We start from the raw sequence: 19,516 nt of genomic DNA on the forward strand, positions 1-19,516 counted from the left end.
TTTTTTTTTTTTTTTTGAAACAGGGTCTTGCTCTGTTGCCCAGGCTGGAGTGCAGGGGCACGCTCATGGCTCACAGTAGCCTCCACCTCCCAGGCTCAAGCCATCTTCCTACCTCAGCCTCCCAAGTAGCTGTTACTATAGGCATGTGCTACCACTCCTGGCTAATTTTTGTAGTTTTTGTAGAGTCAGGGTTTTATCACATTGCCCAGGATGGTCTTGAAGTCCCAGGCTCAAGCAATCTGCCCGCCTCAGCCTCCCAAAGTGCTAGGATTACAGGCGTGAGCCACTACTCCTGGCCTCATCCTTATGATTTCTAATTATCATAAATGTACCAGTTAATATGGAGCTAAATTTAATAAAGGCTAAATAGCAGAGTACATTCTATGGCCTTGTGATGTGTAGGGTCTCTTTTCAAATTAATTAATGAATCCTTAGGACAAAAAACATTTATTGAGCACCTACTACAGGCAAATTTCTGTGTTAATCACTCAGTTCTTCTCATACATGTTCTGGAACTATAGCTTGACATATGAGCCAGTTATCGTCAGACATCTATCTAGGCCAGGTGCAGTGGCTCACTCCTGTAATCCCAGCACTTGGGAAGGTTGAGGCGGAAGGATCACTTGTGGCTAGGAGTTCAAGACCAACCTGAGCAACATAACGAGACCCCCATTTCTACAAAAAATAAAAGATACTAAATTAGCAGGTCATGGTGGTTTGTACAATAAATCAGCAGGTTATGGTGGTGCATGCCTGTAGTCCTAGCTACTCAGAAGGCTGAGGCAGGAGGATCGTCTGAGCCTAGGAGTTTGTGGTAGCCTGGGCAACAGAGCGAGGCCTGTCTCTAAAAAAAAAACAAAAACAAAAAACCAAAAAAACTGGATGTCTGATAAAAGATCTACCAACAATCTTTTAGTCCTAAAAAACTGTAAGTACATACATTTATATGAATGAAAAGTTTATAACAATATATTTTAAAAGTATCATTTGAAAATATATGCTAATTTTATGGCATCATCTATATCTTACTAACTGAGAAAACAAATTTCTACTCATATTCAATGGATATTTTAATAGACTAATTGTGATCCTGAAATCTGCTTATGTAAATTTAACAGTTAAAATTTGACTTTACACAAAAAAGAATGAAATCATATCCTTTGCAACAACATGGATGCAGCTGGAGGCCATTATTATTAGTGAATTAACACAGAAACAGAAAACCAAATACCGCATGTCCTCACTTACGAGTGGGAGCTAAATACTGGGTACACATAGACTGTTATGAGTTAATGTGACCCCCAAATTAGACACTGGGAACCCTAAAATGGGGAAGGGTTGGAGGAGGGCAAGGGCTGAAAAACTACCTATAGGATACTATGGTTGTTATTTGGGTGACAGGATCAATAGAAGCCCAAACCTCAGCATCACATAATATACTTATGTAAGAAACCTGCACATGTACCCCCTAAATCTAATTTTGTTAAAATTGGTTTTAAGTGACAGTGTAGCAAAAAATATCCAATAACATTTTTGTTTTCCAAGCTTTCTTTTTCAATTATACAGCTTAAGTGTTAAAAAATTACTGAGTTTTATCAAATAATTACTAGCCCCAATCTCCTACTTTAAAAATTTATTTAAATAAAATGCATCACAATAAACATAATAAAAAGTACTTTTTCAGCACTATTTTAATTGAATGCAACAAATTCTGAGGGCCTTCTATGAACCGGAAACTGTCCTTGGCACTCAGTGTACAAAAATAAGACACAGTCTCTGCTCTCCAGAAGCTTAAAGACCAGAGGCGCAATAAACACCTAAATCAATAAATAATTTCAACACAATGTGGTAGAAGTATACACAGAAAGGAGAGGCCCTTGGCCAAGGTGAAGGAACATGAGAGAGTGGGTAGGGGTGATCACCAGAAGGCACTAGGAGGAGGTCATCAGAAGAAGGTCATCGTAGAGCCTTCATGGCGATGATGCCTGAACAGAGTCTTGAAAGATGAGCAGGCATAACCAAGTAGAGAATGGGTGAACATAATAGTAAAGACATGGAAGCATGAAACAGCATACTGGATTATAGGAAGCACAAACAGGAATTTTGAAAAAATATGTTCTACCAGGACGCCATGGCCTTTCTCTGGCTTTTGTTTCTTAAAACCTTTGTATTTCATCCTCCATAGGCTCACAACTGAGGACAAACAGATTCCATCAACTACAGGCTTTATGTCCGTTAATCTCAGCCATCCAGAACATGGAAAGGGACCTGAAACAAAAAACTACTACCAAACAATCTATGTGGTAAGAAATATAAGCTAACATCAAGAAGGAGACAAAAATTGTACAATATCCTGGGTATATTTGGTGTAGGGGCATTCAGCTTTACATCACTCAAAACACCTGTGAGAATATATTATGGAATAATACATGATCTGATGGTCAGAACAGTAACTCAGAGTTGCGGAGATAAACTTATCTCTTGTGTACCTTGCTTATAAAGCAGGGGGCTGTGTAATAAATATACTTAGAAAAATTTTTACTCAATATTGTTAAAAATAAAAACGTTTTACATTAAATAAGAAGTCTGCCATTACCTGTGAAATTCATGTTTGTGAACCACCTCATTTCCTGACCATAACAGACAGAAGAGATGTTATAATACAAATAATAAAATTTAGTGATTCATAAACAGTCTTTGGGTAGAAAATATTTAAGGTCACAGATTGTGAGAAAATTAAAAAGCTATAGCTTCTGATTTAGTATATGCATTAAATCTTCATTTCTATAAGATTTCTATTTCAAAAGTTTATTCATCTGACATCTTCATACACAGAAAGTCTCAATACATTAATTAAAAGATAAATGAATTTGCTAAATGACTTTATATGTTGAATGAATTATATTCAGTATTGCATTGTAAAATAAACTGTTATGAATCAATGTGACCCCCAAATTGGGCAGAAAATAAAAGCATTCCATGAAGTATTCTACTTTCTTACATTGCCAAGAGAGGTATACACTACAGACCAAATCTCTATTCTAGACTTAAATCAAAACCACAAGATGATATAAAAATATTTTAAATATCAAAAACATGGGCCAGATTAGTCAATTTTGGGTAGCCATAATGAACTAGGTATTTTACCACATCAAACACTCTATCCTCAAGGACCTGACATTAATATAGCCAAATTCACATAATTAACCTCTTTTTAAAATTTAAATGTTAAAGTTTTTGCATTAAGCATAATCTACACTATCTCCATGGACCTATAAATTTAATCTAATCATGTAAACACAACTTTTAAAAATTATTGATCTATATTCTCTTTCCATTTATAATCTACACATTGTAAATTAAATTCTACACAAGTTTTCATTCTTTTCTTCTTAAGCGAGTCTTCATCCAGGCTTATTAAATATCTGTGTTAGTACACCAATAACCTAAGATATGTTTCTTTATTCTATATAATAAGATTAGTTTCTTAATTTTACATTAAATAAATGAATTTGGAAGTATTAACATTTATAGAGAAATACTCCAGTTTCTATGGATTTACATGATTCTGTACATTATCCTTGCTATGTGGTATGGTTAAGGCTAGGAAAAATAGTGTCGGAGTACTGATTTATAATTTCATAAAAACAAATTAATCATTTGTAATAATTAAAGCATAAGAGCTTTTTAAAAATTATTTTTCCCATAGTATACAACAGCCCGACTTTTTTTCCTTGTTATTGGCCAATAAAACCTTTGTTAAAAATTACACTTCAATAGACCATTATTTAAATGTTAAAAATGCAAAATTTTTTAAGTTTTCAATCCCTAATTTAAAAAATTAAAAGCATAATTTTTTGATATTTTAATAACTTAATATACTCTAGAAATAAAGCTGCCAAAGATCAGTTCATTGTTAATTAGAGATCCTCCCATTATTATGAAGAAAATATTCACAATCTTCATATTTATCAAAGTAACATTTTAGTTAGGTGTCAATATCTCATTTTTAATAGAATGAAATTCTGAATTTCATAATCCCACCATCCCCCCAGTTGAGATGCATTTGCCATTTTCAAGGTTTTAGAAACACTTGTTGAAAAGACCACTGAAGAGTTTACAGTAGCAGTGTGAAATTTTAGGTATCCCAAGGAAGTATAGAATGAAAAATGTTTGAGAAGCGAGGATAGCGTTACGACTTTCAAAATTAATTAACATGAAACTCCTAAAGTAAACCTGATTTTTGCGTTGGGTAAAGAAGACTCATTAGAAGATCGAATCCCAAGGGAACTGCAAGTGCCAACCGCTTTAAAATGTACCTTTCCCAGATGACACCATTTACCCTTGTAAGAAAACAAGTTACTCAGATTAGCCTAATTCCAATGAACACTGAGGCCACGAAGGAAAAAATATCCAAAAGTGTTGGTTATTCCACCCCCAGATTTGCAGCCGTTTCAGGGACACCCCTTAAGTGCTCTTCCTCTGCAGATGTAGGGTAGACCCCCCATGTCTGACAACCCTTTAGAAATAAAATTGCAAAGAAGTTATCACTTTCCAAAGGGCGGGGGAAGGACAAGTGAGAGACGTACGAGAACCGACGCGCTTTGTCCTCTGAAATACCTCATATTTACTTTTGACAAAAGAAATAAATAGAAGCAAAACCGAGATTCATAAGAAACTCTTTCTGCTGCTTGCACAGGCCAAGCTTCTCAAAGACCCCGGAGAAAAGAAGCGCGCTGGAGGCTCACCTTCCATGTCGCTGCCGGGCCCGGCTGGAGCTGCCGCTGTGGCTACCCGGCCTCTCCACGTGCTCCTGCCGTCGCCTGGACTCAGCGCGCAGCTGGCGGGAGATTCCCGGCACGGGGAGTCCCCGGGATCCGGCCGCCGCGTCGGCGCAGACTGAAAGGGGCAGGAGCCGGCGACCTGCCGGTGCGCGGGGTTACAGCGGCGCTGGCTGGCGGCGGCTTTAAAGGACGCTGGCCGTGGAGTGCGGCGGGTTCCGCACCTCCAGCCCCCTTTTGAATGTCAAACCCAAGGAACCCCGACAGGATGGAAATGGCGCATCACTAAATTGTCTCAAAATGTCTATTTTAGAAGGATAATGGATGAGAAAAGTAATATCACACGGAGCGTGGGGGGTCAGCCTCGCTTTCTTGGCAAGCTCAAGTTCAAAGACGTTTATCTTAAATTGAGGGAGATCTGGAACTTTTTGTCTAGATTCGGTGATAACAGCCGTGGAAAGTATCAATGAGAACTCCCTTCTTTCAAAGTATTTTTTTTTCCTTCCTCACTTTTTCATTTCACATGGTAAAAGTTTTTGATCCAAGTTTTCAGAAAGACAGTTGGATTTTGGCACTTTTATCAATTCAACTTTTTAATTTTTGGAAGCAATTATCTCACTTTTATTTTCCCTCTGGGAACTGCTTGGTTTATTTGCCACCACTCACACAATACTACCCACTCTATATAAATAGAGTGAGTGTTTTATAGAGTGTGTTGATTTTCTCCCAGCCTTCCTTCTTCCAAATAGACACCTTACAAAAATACGTACAGGATGTACCAGAAAATTAATCAAAGAAAGTAGAGCTAAGGGTTGAAGGTGGGGGCAGTAAGATAGTAAAATTAACTTAAAGATGTTAGTATACAGATATGTATCAGTCAACATCTTCTCCCAACATCCTCCGTACTGTCCAGAGGTAAAGCACACATTTGACTGCAGAGAGAGGAAAGGGGAAGTGACCACAAAACTGTTTTTCAAAGCAGAACTTTTCTTCACATTGAGGTTTAAGTGACATTGTTCAGGTGAGCCCCTCTAAAGATGCCCAGAGTGTTGGACAATATATGAATGAGTCTCAAAAGGCCACCGTCTCCGCTATTAGAAAATTATATGAGTGTATACAAATATATTTGAAACTTAAGGTTGAGGGTTTGTGCATCAGCTGACCATATCAGAAGAAACCCACACTTACAAGTTAAAGTATACATGCTGTAATTTTATGAATTGTAGTTTTAAACAATAGTACGTCGTTGGTATAGGCAGTCTATGTGATGTCTGTATATATAAATACATTTAAGTGGGTGAAAAACTACACTGGCTTTAAGCACCACAGTAGCATCTCTATAACTGCATGAGTTGGGAGTTCTGCAGGATATCAATTTTGGAGAAATACTCTAAACACTAGGTCTAATTTTAGTACTGAAAGGGGAAATTTGTTGTTTGTTAGTTTCTAGAAGCAAAAATAGCACATCAAAAGTAGCAGAAGAGGAACTGTAAAATTTCACAAGGATGGTATGAGGATGAAAACTTATTTGGTTATTAAAAAGCTGTGGGCCAGGCGCAGTGGCTCACACCTATAATCCCAGCACTTTGGGAGGCCAAGGCAGGTGGATCATGAGGTCAGGAGTTCGAGACCAGCCTGGCCAACATAGCGAAATACTGTCTCTACTAAAAACACAAAAATTAGCTGGCCGTGGTGGCGCACGCCTGTAATCCCAGCTACTCAGGAGGCTGAGGCAGGAGAATCGCTTGAACCCTGCAAGCGAAGGTTGAAGGGAGCCAAGATCATAACACTGCACCCCAGCCTGGGCAACAGAGTGAGACTTCATCTCAAAAAAAGAAAAAAAAAAAAAAAAGTTGTAAGGAAACTTTATGATTTTCCATTACAATGTTCTCTGTATATTTGACAGTAGAATGTGTTAGTACTCTGTAAATAGTTCAATACTGAGTATTTCAGACTCCTGAGAGTGATACCTAAGTGGATTGAAAGTGGATTGGTAAAATAATTTATGTAGCTACTCCATCTTCAAGGAGATGTAGCATAAATCCCCACTGTTTAAGTGTGGGTGCACAAAGTGACTTCATTCCGAAGAGTATAGTATGAAAGCGGGGGAATAAACTGACAGTGGAGAAACCTAACAAACAGTACCTCAGCCAGCAGACCAAGGTTAACATCAAGTGATAAGGCATGTTGATAGTATGTCTCCTTGATATGATGTGATGAGAATGTCATTTTATCTCTGTAATCTTCATCCTAAGAACCCATAGTTCCAGTCTAATATGCAGAAAGACAAAATTCCAGTAGAGAGGCATTCTACAAAATACGTCACCAGTTAAAGCCAGGTCAAGACCTTCAAAAACAAGAGAAGTCTGACCCAGCCAAGGGGAATCTAAGGAGATACAATGACTATAGGTAATGTGGGATCCCGCATGAGATCCTGGAGCAAAAACAAACAAACAAACAAACAAAGAAAAAAAAACGGGGTGGAGAGGACATTGAATAAAAAAGTAAGGAAATCTGAATAAAGTTTGGACTTCAGTTAATAGTAATGTATCAATATTGGTTCATTAATTGTAAGAAATGTACCATACCAATGTAAGATGTCAGTAATAGGGAAAATCGGGAGGGAGTATGTAAAAACTCCCTGTACTGTTTTTGCAATTTTTCTGTAAATATAAAACTCTTCTAAAATAAAAAGTTTATATAAAAAGAGTGGATGGGTACTTCTGACAGACAACTATTACTCATTTGGTTAAGTCTCCTCTCATAGGATTTAGTTTATCACATAGGATTTACAAGGATCAATTACTTACCAAAAACCGAGAAGCCAATAAAACACACTGTGGATTTATAATGTACTTTGACAAAAACTGGAATGATGAACTTGTAGGGAATCAAGATAATGCCTAAATCTGTCTTCATTATCATCACCTTAAGAAGAGAGCAGTTGAGACCAGACCATGAATCCAGACATGGTAACTGACAATGGGTGGATCTGACTCACTGAGTCACATTTCATGGCTTATGCTATATAGGTAAAATTAACAGTGACTAAAAATGAAATTACTGACAAAGGTTGCTCCTGGACCATATGAGATAGTCCAAGTACTGACTCGGCTCAAAGGAAATAAAACCGAAAACTCTTGATCTCACCCAAAATAACCATTCTGCACCCTGTCTGAACCTTGGGCTCTCTCTACTAACCAGCCTACTCAAAACCACTACTGAGGGTGGTGTCCCGCTGCTAAGAAACAGACAACGCACAGGGCCTTTCGGGTCACCAAACTAGTAGCCAAGAAGGAACCATCAAAGACGAGGGCATGATCCCCTTTGGAGCTCCCTGATCTTGACTAATCATTCATCCCTACAGAAAAAGCCAATCTGGCTCTTGCCTTACAACTGGGCCCATTTTTAAAGCAAGGTCACTTCATCAACCTGGATACCTTTGCACTGGGGGAGGTCTCTCACATCGCCTCATACTTGAAGTGAAAATGAAGATTCAACGTTCCTCTCGAGTGGGAAGGCCCAGAGGCGCCTTCTTGGCTCAGTAGTGGCTCTTCTGGGTCTTGGTCTTGCGGGTAAAGAATGCATTTAGGTAAAAATCGCGTGTCAGTTTGAAAGAGATTGGACACACAGTTTCAGTGTTCATGAGAAGAGAGACGCAGGAAATCCCCACACGGGCCTCTCTGCTTCACGTGAGGGGGAAATTGTCACAAGTCTCTGCCTTCCTCAGGTCCCCTTCCTAGGGGATTCCTCATCGCATCCCCTAGCCGCCCTACCCCACCACGGTCCTTGTGACTCGCGGTGTTCTCTCCTTGATCCCTTCAGCCCCTAGTCTGGGGAATCCCCGGAACGCGACGCTGTGGCTTCTTTTCCCTTACTCTCTTCCTCTCTTCCGCTCCACTCAGAGAACAAGGGGCCAGGAGAGCGAGAAAATGGCGCCGGAAGCGAGGCGCGAAGATTCGCAGGCCTGCTGCCCTGTGGGCGCGAGGGGAACTGGCGTTCGCCTCGCCTCCCTCGCCGTCGCCCAGCCCCAGCGCGCGAGAATCGAAGCACGCACGCGCTCTCCTGCGCGTCCGCTCCCGCGGTGGCGACGGACGGGTAGGGGAGGCGACCCCGGCGTTCTGCTCCGCACTGTGTAGGAGGTGGGGAGGTGCGGAGGTGTTGGGCCGGGGCTGAGGTAGGAAGGGATCTGTCCCTCGACGCCTCCTGCAACGCCAGCCCCTGAACTGTGATGCGAACGTGGGTCCTACTCTCCGCGGTTCTCTGGTGCCTCACAGGAGGTGGGGCTCCCTCCGCCCGGTGCCCAGTCCTCTCCCTCTGCCCGAGCTTCCCGGTCCTGCCTCCTTCGCCTTGCCCTGCCCTGCCCTGCCCTTCCCGACTCTGAACCCCGCTCCTCTTCTAAGTAAAAGTCAGTGGTTTCTTTCCTCCGCAGTCCGATGCCCGCGTTCTACGTTATTCAATACGAAGGGCTTCATTTATGGCAAGACAGGACAGCCAGGTAATAAGGACCTCTACACACGCGGGCCCATTGGAGGGGCCGGAACTGCGAAGCTCTTCCCGGAAGAGCTTCCCTTACCTGGAGGGAAGGGGAACGAGCCAGCCTTTATTGAGCATCTATTATACCAAGCATCTGCTTGGCAGTTCAGGACGGTCGCATCTTTTCATCCTTACAGCGACTCCTATTGTGTCGCCTTGCTCTAAAGCCTTGCAGCTCACAAGGGGCTGGGATTTATTCCAGATCTCTTTCTCTGATGCCATCTCACTTCCAGGTGTCTCTGCTGCTTTGCAACGCGGGAAAGCCACGCAGAGGAGTGATTTCCAAGGCCTTCTGTTTGGAATATCTTTAATCCTCTCCTTATTAACTGGAAAACTCACACGCATCCTTCAGGGCTCAGCTCAAATGTCCTTTATCTCTGCAGCGAAACTTTCCCGAGGAAAATTAGTTACATAGCTAATTTTAGATAAATTGAGTCAGTTGATAGCACGTGTCATGTTTAGACTCCTTGTATGTTTGGGTTCTCTCCCTGACCCCCAACCAAATTGTAGGACGTTGTCTTTATGTGCTCAGAGCCTGGCTGGCATTCAGTAGGCTTTAAAATTAATATCTTTCCGGGTTGCAGTGATTCCAAGCATACCATCGTTCTGTCCACCCAACCAGAAACAAGGAGTAATCGCACATCTTCCTATATGCCCCAGATAGGCTTAATTATTGTTCCTAATGGAGAAAATCTGCAGTTAGAGATGGGGTTTCACCATGTTGGTCAGGCTGGTATTGAACTTCTGACCTCAGGTGATCCGCACACCTCAGCCTCCCGAAATGCTGGGATTACAGGCATGAGCCACAGCACCCAGCATATATATATGTGTGTGTGTGTGTGTACATATATATATATATATATATATATATTTATATTTTTATATTTTTTTTTTTTTTTTTTTTTTTAAGACAGGGTCTCTCTCCATCACCCAGGCTGGAGTGCAGTGGTGTGATCTCGGCTCACTGCAACCTCCGCCTCCTGGATTCAAGCAATTCTTCTGCCTCAGCCTCCCAAGTAGCTGGGATTACAGGCGCCCACCACCATGCTCAGCAAATTTTTGTGTATTTTTAGTAGAGACGGGGTTTCACCATGTTGGCCAAGCTGGTCTTGAACTCCTGACCTAGGTGATCCTCCCAAAGTGCTGGGATTACAGGCGTGAGCCACCACTCCCGGCTGATCATCTTTAAAATAGTGTTGCTGAAGTGTTTTTCTGAACTTTTTTTGAGAGGGAGTCTCGCTCTGTTGCCCAGGCGGGAGTGCAGTGGTGCAGTCTCGGTTCACTGCAGCCTCTGCCTCCCGAGTTCAAGCGAGTCTCCTCCATCAGCCTCCCGGGTAGCTGGGATTATAGGCCTGCATCACCACGCCAAGCTAAATTTTGTATTTTTAGTAGATATGGGGTTTTGCCATTTTCCTCAGGCTGGTCTCAAACTCCTGGACTCAAGCAATCCGCTGCCTTGGCCTTCCAAAATGCTGGGATTACAGCCATGAGCCACCGTGCCCAGGCCTTTTCTGAACTTTGAATTGCTTCCACCAACCCTCCAAAAAATTATGATTTGAGTGAGTTCTAAATCTGTACATTAAAATGAACTTTAAATGTATAATGTGTATTTTTATAAACAAAACTGTAATACGGAAAAATGTCATGACTCATGACTAATAGTGTAGAGTTTTAAAAAGCGTACTATGAGAAGCAAAAAGGACTTCAGACTAGCGTTCTAAATGTTATATATTGATTTTTAAAATAGTGAAATCCAGCAAGAACTAATTCATGTCTTCAGGACAAAATGGTAGGAGTATATTTATTAATTTAATTTTGCTATATAATGTAGTTATACATTATTTTATTTCATCACAGGCAAAATATATGTAAAGTTACACCAAAATAGCCCAGTCCTTATCTGTATGGATTTTAAGCTTTCTAAAAAAGAAATAGTGGACCCCACCTACTTATGGATTGGGCCTAATGAAAAGACATTAACAGGTAAATTTGATTTTAATATGTACTTTTTTAATGATGTGAACATATTTTTAGAAAATCACTATTGCTTATTGGAAATAATAAATTGAAATTTAATTTTAATGGCAGTTTCTCTTGCTCCCTACTTAGAAAAATCATGTTATATTTTGGCCACTTCCTTATTTTCTCCTTATGCAAAAACTGAAGCAGTAATTTTTGTGCCCTACTTCTCAGAGCTGTATTAATTCAAAGATCTTTATAAAACCTAAAATTTATCATTGTAGCACCAGTAATAGGAGATGAAATATCTAATATATAATTTTTCATGATGTTAAGAGTGCCTTGGAACATAAATATTATTAATTAGCTTCCAACTTGTCTGAAGAAATTGTATAGTACTACAGAGCAATGTAATCTCTTTTTCTGAATTACTGGTATGAGCCAATTGAAACTAGATGCCAAGAAACAAAGAAAACCAAAATATATTTCAAAAGTGTACTTATGTAGTCTTCCATAGAGTAATATGACAGAATTAAGATTTTGTGGGATTCTTAAAGTTGAGATAGTTCATTAATTTTTTAAAATTTTGTATCTATTTGTAACTCCAAGTGTACTAAATAATGCTTGATATGTTATATGTTAAATAAGTAATTTACTATTCTGTTTAGGAAATAATAGAATAAATATAACTAAAACTGGACAGCTGATGGTGAAAGATTTTTTGGAGCCTTTGTCTGGACTTTACACATGTACTCTTTCTTATAAGACTGTTAAAGCAGAAACCCAAGAAGAAAAGACAGTCAAAAAGAGATATGACTTTATGGTTTTTGGTAAGAATTTAGGCACCTTTTAACTTGTACATTTAGTTCAGATCATAATTAAGTGTATGGTTTCTCCGTTTAATGAAAAAGAGTCTGTAATAGGTGACTATCACCAATTACGACTTACAAAATATTTCGGGATGTATTTGACTAAGCAAACTCTTAAGTTGACATCAAGATAGTTTATCCTAAATAATCTTCTTTCAACTCCCTACTTGCCTCTGTCTAGATATACAAGCACATCTACTTTATCACAATTTAGCAGGTACTTTTAAAACTGATCTTTAATTCTATAAAAGCAAGTTAATGATCCTTTCACTGGGCTGTGCTGACAGCAATAATAATTTCTGTGAATTAAGGCCCTCCCCAAAAAGTCTTTCTTTTTCTTGATACTGTTATCTATATAGCCAACCCACAGAAGCCATTTCTCTTGATGTACCAAGTAGATAATATATCAGATGAAAACAACATTTTTCATTAAAGTTAACAGTTTTGTGTATTTTTGTGAGGACTAACTGATAAAACATGTTATTAGATAAGTTTCTATGCTGATTGCAAGATTGGTGGGATTGAGTATTACATAGTGTTTGAAAATTGTTTGGTAGAGGAAATTAATGCTAGGCACCATTGCTTTTACTCTCATCTTTCTGTTTTTAAAGCCTATCGGGAACCTGATTATTCATATCAGATGGCTGTACGTTTTACCACAAAGTCTTGCATAGGGAGATACAATGATGTGTTCTTTAGAGTGCTGAAGAAAATCTTGGATAATCTAATGTCTGATTTGTCATGCCATGTCATAGAGCCATCATATAAATGCCATTCTGTTGAAATTCCAGAACATGGCCTCATACATGAGCTATTTATAGCATTTCAAGGTAAAATTTTAAAAATTTCTTTAATTTTGAATTTAGTCCTGAACCACAATAGATTGCAAAATTAATTACCGTATTAATATAAGATATTTTTAAAGTAATAGGTCTTAAATGTTTGTTAAGCACTAAAGTATGTAGTTGACCTTAGCCTGTTGATGGTTTTAAAACTTAACACACCAAGTAATTACTTTCAAATGACATATTGTTGCTTCTTTAAAATCAATATTTTATTAATACAGCCTTTATGCAGCTAATATTTCACTTATAACTTCTTATAGAATTTTAAATTGCATTTTTGAAAACTTAGTAAAAGTGAATAACCAAACCACATTTATTTCTATTCATTTTAAAGCCTTGTAGTTACTTACATTAGCCCCCAGATGGAGTGAAACCATCAAGTATAAATTATTCAAATTGTGCACCTTGTTTTATTACTAGGATTAGATAGCTGGACTAAACACATGCCTGCATGCACAAGGAATTCAGCACTTGGACCTTTATTGAAATGTTTGGAACTTTTCAGAATCCGTTTGTGAATCTATTGGTTTTTTTTTCTTCAGTTAATCCTTTTGCACCAGGGTGGAAAGGTGCTTGCAATGGATCTGTTGACTGTGAAGATATCACTAATCGTAATATCCTCCAGGTGAGAATTTCATGGTAAGGAAGAAGTATTTGTCTTTTTCTTCTTTTAGAGACAGGGTGTCACCCAGGCTGGAGTGTAGTGGTGCGACCATAGCTCACTGCAGACTCAAACTCCTGGGCTCAAGTGATCTTCCTGCCTCAGCCAAGGAAGAAGTATTTGAAAATCAATAAAGCTATTTTAAAATTTTTTGTAAATACTTTGTTATATTGAAACATTTCTTTAAAAACCTATTTCTCCATCTTGTGAATATTTATCAATAATAAAAACATTTCAAAGGAGGAAATAAATTATTTTTTAAAAAACAAATATAAAGTATTAAAAATACTGATTTTTCAAGTATCGATTTTTGGTTTCAGTTTTTTAAACTGAGATTGTGAGATTCTTAGTTATTTCAATGTGTGATTTTTTTTTCTTTATCAAAAGAGAGCTGGAGTATCAAGATGTGTTATTCTGGAGTAGCACATCTGTAATATTAGATAGTTCCCAAGGTTAGTATTATGTATTTTATCTATTACAGAAGGATAGATCCCGGTCTTTGTTCCCCAAGTGATGATTAAATAGTAACTTAAAGAACAATTTCACAAACATGTCACCCTACATTAAGCCAATGGTGCTTCCAAAATTATATCTACATTTGTCATAATAGTTGCTCTCCCCTCTACCATCCTCAGAGGCTAAGGACATAGTCTTAAAAATCCCTTCACTCTCTGGTCTAGTTCCTGAGCTCATACCCTTAATTGATACTGTGCATGGCTTATGAGAAGTACTTAGTTAAAATTAGTTATTATTAAATTCTGTGCTCAAAAACCCAAAATTTACATCATCAGTTTATAATGCTGATTAAAGAAAAGTCTTTTTTTCTTTTCTTTTCTTTTCTTTCTTTTTTTTTTTTTTTTTGAGACACAGTCTTGCTCTGTTGCCCAGGCTGGAGTGCAGTGGCGGCCATCTCAGCTCACTGCAACCTACATCTCCCAGGTTCAAGCAATTCTCCTGCCTCAGCCTCCCAAGTAGCTGGGACTAAAGGTGTGCACCACCACACCCAGCTAATTTTTTGTACTTTTATCAGAGACGGGTTTCACCATGTTGGCTAGGCTGGTCTCACTCCTGACCTCCAGAGATCTGCCCACCTCAGCCTCCCAAAGTACTGGGATCACAGGTGTGAGCCACCGCACCCGGCCAAGAAAAGTCTTACTTTCCGTTTTGCTTGACTCTTTTTCTTTGATGATCATGGAAATTAGATATAATGAACACCCAATTATCTACATATGGGATAGACATTGCAAATAATTCAAAACAAGTTTTTTGTCTTAATTTTTCTTTTCATTTTGTTTTGTTTTGTTTTTGAGATGGAGTCTCATTCTGTCACCCAAGCTGCAGTGTGGTGGCGCAGTCTCGGCTCACTGCAGCCTCTGCCTCTGGATTCAAGTGATTCTTGTGCCTCAGCTTCCCGAGTAGCTGGGATTACAGGTGCCTGCCACTACACCTCGCTAAGTTTTGTATTTTTTAGTAGAGACGAGGTTTCACCATGTTGGCCAGGCTGGTCTCGAACTCGTGGCCTCAAGTGATTCGCCCACCTCTGCCTCCCAAAGTGCTGAGATCACAGGCATGAGCCACCGCACCCAGCCTAATCTTAATTTTAATTTTAATTTTTATTTATTTTGGGTTTTTTTTTTTTTTTTTTTTGAGATGGCGTCTCGCATTGTCACCCAGGCTGGAGTGCAATGGCATGATCTCGGCTCACTGCAACCTCTGCCTCCTGGGTTCAAGGGATTCTCCTGCCTCAGCCTCCTGAGTAGCTGGGACTACAGACACATAACACCACGCCCAGCTAATTTTTGAATTTTTAATAGAGACGGGGTTTCACCGTGTTGGCCAGGATGGTCTCCATCTCTTGATCTCTTGATGTGCCCGCCTTGGTCTCCCAAAGTGCTGGGTTTACAGGCATGAGACACCGCGCCCAGCCAATTTTTCTTAACCATTGCACATATTAATTAACAACAATTGATAAGGTCAAGGCTAGACTAATTTTGGTGTTAGCACACACCTTTTCAGGAATTTCTCTATGTAAAGTATGGCATGCTTACAGTACATTATTGCCTCTGATACTGCAGGATAAATTTGGTTCATGGTTTAGTAATTGTACCTTTCTCTGGTATTTTTCAACCTTAGGCAAGAGATCGAATAGAAGAATTTTTCTGGAGCCAAGCATATATTTTCTACCATAACTTTAATAAAACTCTACCAGCAATGCATTTTGTGGACCACAGTTTGCAAGTAGTACGTCTGGATAGCTGTCGACCAGGCTTTGGAAAAGATGAAAGTCTACACAGTAATTGCGCTAGCTGTTGTGGTAACTATAAAATATAAATATCTAAATATTTAGGTTATAGAGTCAGAAGAATATATAAGTAATTCACTTGGCATAACTGAATAGAATCTTTACAGTGATTCTCTTACCAAAAAAAAAAAAATATATATATATATATATATATATTCAAAAAAAAAATAATAAAAACAAAAACCCAATATTTTTCTTTTTTTTTTTTTTGAGATAGAGTCTCACTCTGTCACCCAGGCTGGAGTGCAGTGGCGCGATCTCAGCTCACCACAACCTCTGTCTCCTGGGTTCAAGTTATTCTTCTGCCTCAGCCTCCCCAGTAGCTACCACAGCTGGCTAATTTTTGTAAAAAGTAGGGACAGAGTTTCACCATGTTGACCAGGCTGGTCTCGATTGAACTCCTGACCTCAAATGATCCGTCTGCCTTGGCTTCCCAAAGTGCTGGGATTATAGGTGTGGGCTACCATGCTTGGCCCTTTTTTTTTTTTTTTTTTTTTTTTGAGACGGAGTCTGGCTCTGTCACCCACGCTGCAGTGCAGTGTGGCGCAGTCTCAGCTTACGGCAACTCTGCCTCCCAGGCTCAAGCCATCCTTCAACCTCAGCTTCCTGAGTAGCTGGGATTACAGGTGTGCATAAACATTTTTGTATTTTTAGTAGAGACAGAGTTTTGCCCTGTTGCCCCAACTGGTCTTGAATTCCTGAGCTCAAGCAATCTGCCCGCCTTGGCCTCCCAAAGTGCTGGGATTACAGGCATGAGTCACTGCGCCCAGCCAAAGCCCAAATTTCTTAAATATAGCTATTTTAATGTATATTAATTCTTCCTGATGTACTCTCTTGTATTATAAACATTTCTATAATGTTCTGTCTTAAGCTACTGTACAATGAAGGAAAACAGAATTGTCCTACCTAGAAAGCAGAGAACTAGGAAATAGGAACTAGAAAACTAGAAATAGGAACTCAGAAGATACTGTAAAATGCTGATAGTAAAAGAAAAAATAGGATTCTCCCTTTCTCCTATTAAGATCATCAAATTATAAAGTTTGAAACTCGTAAATAATCTTCCACAACTTAAATGAGCTGAACATTACTTGGTATAATATAGGCACTGAAATGGTGTGACATTAAAGGCAGATTTACATTGTTGGCATAAAATACCTCCAAGTGGTAGAGGCATAAAATACCTCTAAATTATAATTACTCCCTGTGTTTTCCTCTGCAGTGGTTTGTAGTCCTGCGACTTTTAGTCCTGATGTTGATGTAACTTGTCAGACCTGCGTTTCTGTCCTTATCTACGGAGCTAAATCTTGCCCATAAACTTCAAACAAAAATCAGCCACATGAAGATTAGAGGTGAAAGCATTGTTACTTACTTGTGGAAGTGGGGGACACAAGATGATTTTCACATCCCAGAGCATCACAGATAATTCCATTAAGTAAAATCACTAAGACCAAACCACTGGAAAACATGCATTTTAGAAACTTTAAAATAAATGGTTAACATGGCATTTCTAAGAAGGCATTTAATCCAATATCTCCAGTGTACAAAGGAAACTTGAAGTATTAATGGATGAGTTTTAATGAAATGTTTTATTGTTTACAAACAGTATGTTGCTTTGTACCTAGGAGTATAGTAAGGTCAAGAAGGGTATCAAAGTATAATAAAATAAAAATTTTATACTCTCCATATATTTATTTGTTTGGAATCACTCTCGTATGATATAAAGGCGTGTATATTATCTTTGTATTAGAACCAAAAAAGTTATTTATTTTGGTCCCTATGATTTTATTTTTAAGATAAATTAATATACTGTATTTTTTAAAGTATAGGTTTAGGTTATAGAATAATAGAACAGATAATACATAGAGTTCCATACACCCACCGTACCCCATACCCTCATTCCTCCTTACACAATTTCTCCTATTATTAAGATCTTGCATTAGTGTGGCACATTTGTTACGAATGATGAACCAATATTAATTTATTATTAATTATAGTCCATAATTCACATTAAGGTTCTTTCTTTGTGTTGTAAGTTTATGTGGGTTTTGACAAATTCATAATGGCATATGTGCACCATTGCAGTTTCATACAGAATAGTTTCACCACCCTAAAAATCCTCTCTGCTTCACTTATTTATCCCTTCCCCTGAGCCCTGGTAACCATTGATCTTTTTACTGTCTCTACAGTTTTGCTTTTTCCAAAATGTCATGTAGCTGGTTGGAATTATACAGTATATAGACTTTTTAGACTGGTTTCTTTCACTTAGCAATATGCATTTAAGCTTCCTCCATGTCTTTTTGTGACTTGATAGCTCATTTTTTATTGCTGAATAATGTTCATTGTATGGATATAGCACAGTGTGTTTATCCATTCGCCCATTAAAGGAAATCTTGGTTGCTTCCAGTTTTTGGTGATTAAGAATAAAGCCGCTATAAACATTTGTGTGCAGGTTTTTGTATGAACATAAGTTTTCAACCCAATTGTGTAGATAACCTAGGAGTGTGACTGCTGGAGTGTGACTGTGTAGTTTCATGAGAAACTGCCATACTGTCTCCCAAAGTGGCTTACCATTTTGCATTACCACCAGCAATGAAAAAGTATTCCTGTTATCCTTATCCTTCCCTGCATTTAGTATTGTCAGTTTTTTTTATTTTGACCATTCTAATAGGTGTATGGTGGTATTTTATTGTTTTAATTTGCAATTTCCTAATGACATCTGATGTTGAACATCTTTTCATATGGTTATTTGCCATCTGTGCTTTTTTTATTGAAGTGATTTCTATTGAAGTGACTCAAAGAACTCTTAAGAATATATATATATATATATATTACACAATTTTTTTGTTTTTTGAGACAGAGTCTTGCTCCATCACCCAGGCTGGACTTTGTATATTTTGGATACAAATTCTTTTTAATAAATCTTCCAATTTATTTTCTTAGTAACTTTAAAAGACATTAAGTTTATTAACACAATAAATTAAATACTATATTAACAGATTGCAACATATATGCATGTAATATATATGACGATAAAATTACAAAAGACAAGAAAGAAAGTGAAGCAATGTTGAAGGCAAGGTTCTGTATTTTACTAGAATTAAGTTTATGTATTAATCTGAAGTAGACTGTGATAGGATAATATGCATATTGCAATCACTGGCGCTACCACTAAGAAAACAACTGAAATAATACAACTCGAAAACAGAAACACTAAAAATCTACACTGGAAAATATTATTTAAGAAAAAAGAGGCCAATTAAAGATGAAAGAAAGAACAACAACAACAACAGAAAGACAGGAGAAATACAGAAAACAATTAGCAAAATGGTAAATTTAAGTACAACCATATCAATCATTGTATTAAATGTTATAGTTCTAATAATGCAATCAAAAAGCAAAAATTGTCAGACAGACTGAGTAAAAAGAAAAATTCAATCATCACTAACTGCAAAAGACATACATTAGATTCAAAGACACAAATAGTCCCAAAGTAAAAATAAAAAATATAGACACTGTACAAGCAGTAACCATAATATAGCTCAAGTGATATATTGGTATCAGGC

The 19,516-nt window shown here is 38.2% G+C and overlaps 2 protein-coding genes across 10 annotated transcripts in view; one reads left to right on the top strand and one right to left on the bottom strand.

Annotated features, from left to right (window-relative positions):
• Positions 1-5,003, bottom strand: part of IKZF3 (IKAROS family zinc finger 3) — a 95,519-nt gene extending 90,516 nt beyond the window's left edge. For 6 of the 8 annotated variants that reach the window (XM_025362316.1, XM_025362315.1, XM_025362321.1 and 3 more), the window contains exon 1: positions 4,749-4,811. In XM_025362316.1, the coding sequence (XP_025218101.1) occupies positions 4,749-4,755 (7 nt within the window). In that variant the 5' untranslated portion in view covers positions 4,756-4,811. Of the gene's footprint in view, positions 1-4,748 lie in introns of all 8 variants that reach the window. The other 2 variants (XM_025362314.1, XM_025362318.1) reach the window with 1 other exon arrangement.
• Positions 5,004-8,810: 3,807 nt separating this feature from the next.
• ZPBP2 (zona pellucida binding protein 2) lies at positions 8,811-17,640 on the top strand. 2 transcript variants are annotated; one of them, XM_025362413.1, is made up of 8 exons: positions 8,811-9,061; positions 9,214-9,279; positions 11,175-11,300; positions 11,945-12,106; positions 12,757-12,975; positions 13,533-13,615; positions 15,785-15,965; positions 17,173-17,640. In XM_025362413.1, the coding sequence occupies exons 1-8, from the start codon at positions 9,013-9,015 to the stop codon at positions 17,265-17,267; spliced, it is 981 nt and encodes a 326-aa protein (XP_025218198.1). In that variant the 5' UTR covers positions 8,811-9,012; the 3' UTR covers positions 17,268-17,640. The 2 variants fall into 2 exon arrangements, with proteins under 2 accessions (XP_025218198.1, XP_025218199.1); XM_025362414.1 differs by lacking the exon at positions 9,214-9,279 and having other exon boundaries at positions 8,851-9,061.
• Positions 17,641-19,516: the final 1,876 nt, after the last annotated feature.

This window comes from Theropithecus gelada, chromosome 16 (assembly GCF_003255815.1).
Source record: "Theropithecus gelada isolate Dixy chromosome 16, Tgel_1.0, whole genome shotgun sequence".
Taxonomy (NCBI): Eukaryota; Metazoa; Chordata; class Mammalia; order Primates; family Cercopithecidae; genus Theropithecus; species Theropithecus gelada.

Bases quoted from the DNA above. Each gene is read 5' to 3' on its own strand.
- ZPBP2 (XM_025362413.1), top strand. From the start codon at position 9,013: ATGCGAACGTGGGTCCTACTCTCCGCGGTTCTCTGGTGCCTCACAGGA. The intron at 9,062-9,213 runs GTGGGGCTCCCT...TTTCCTCCGCAG, and splicing joins TCTCTGGTGCCTCACAGGAG to TCCGATGCCCGCGTTCTACG. The intron at 13,616-15,784 runs GTGAGAATTTCA...TTTCAACCTTAG, and splicing joins CTAATCGTAATATCCTCCAG to GCAAGAGATCGAATAGAAGA.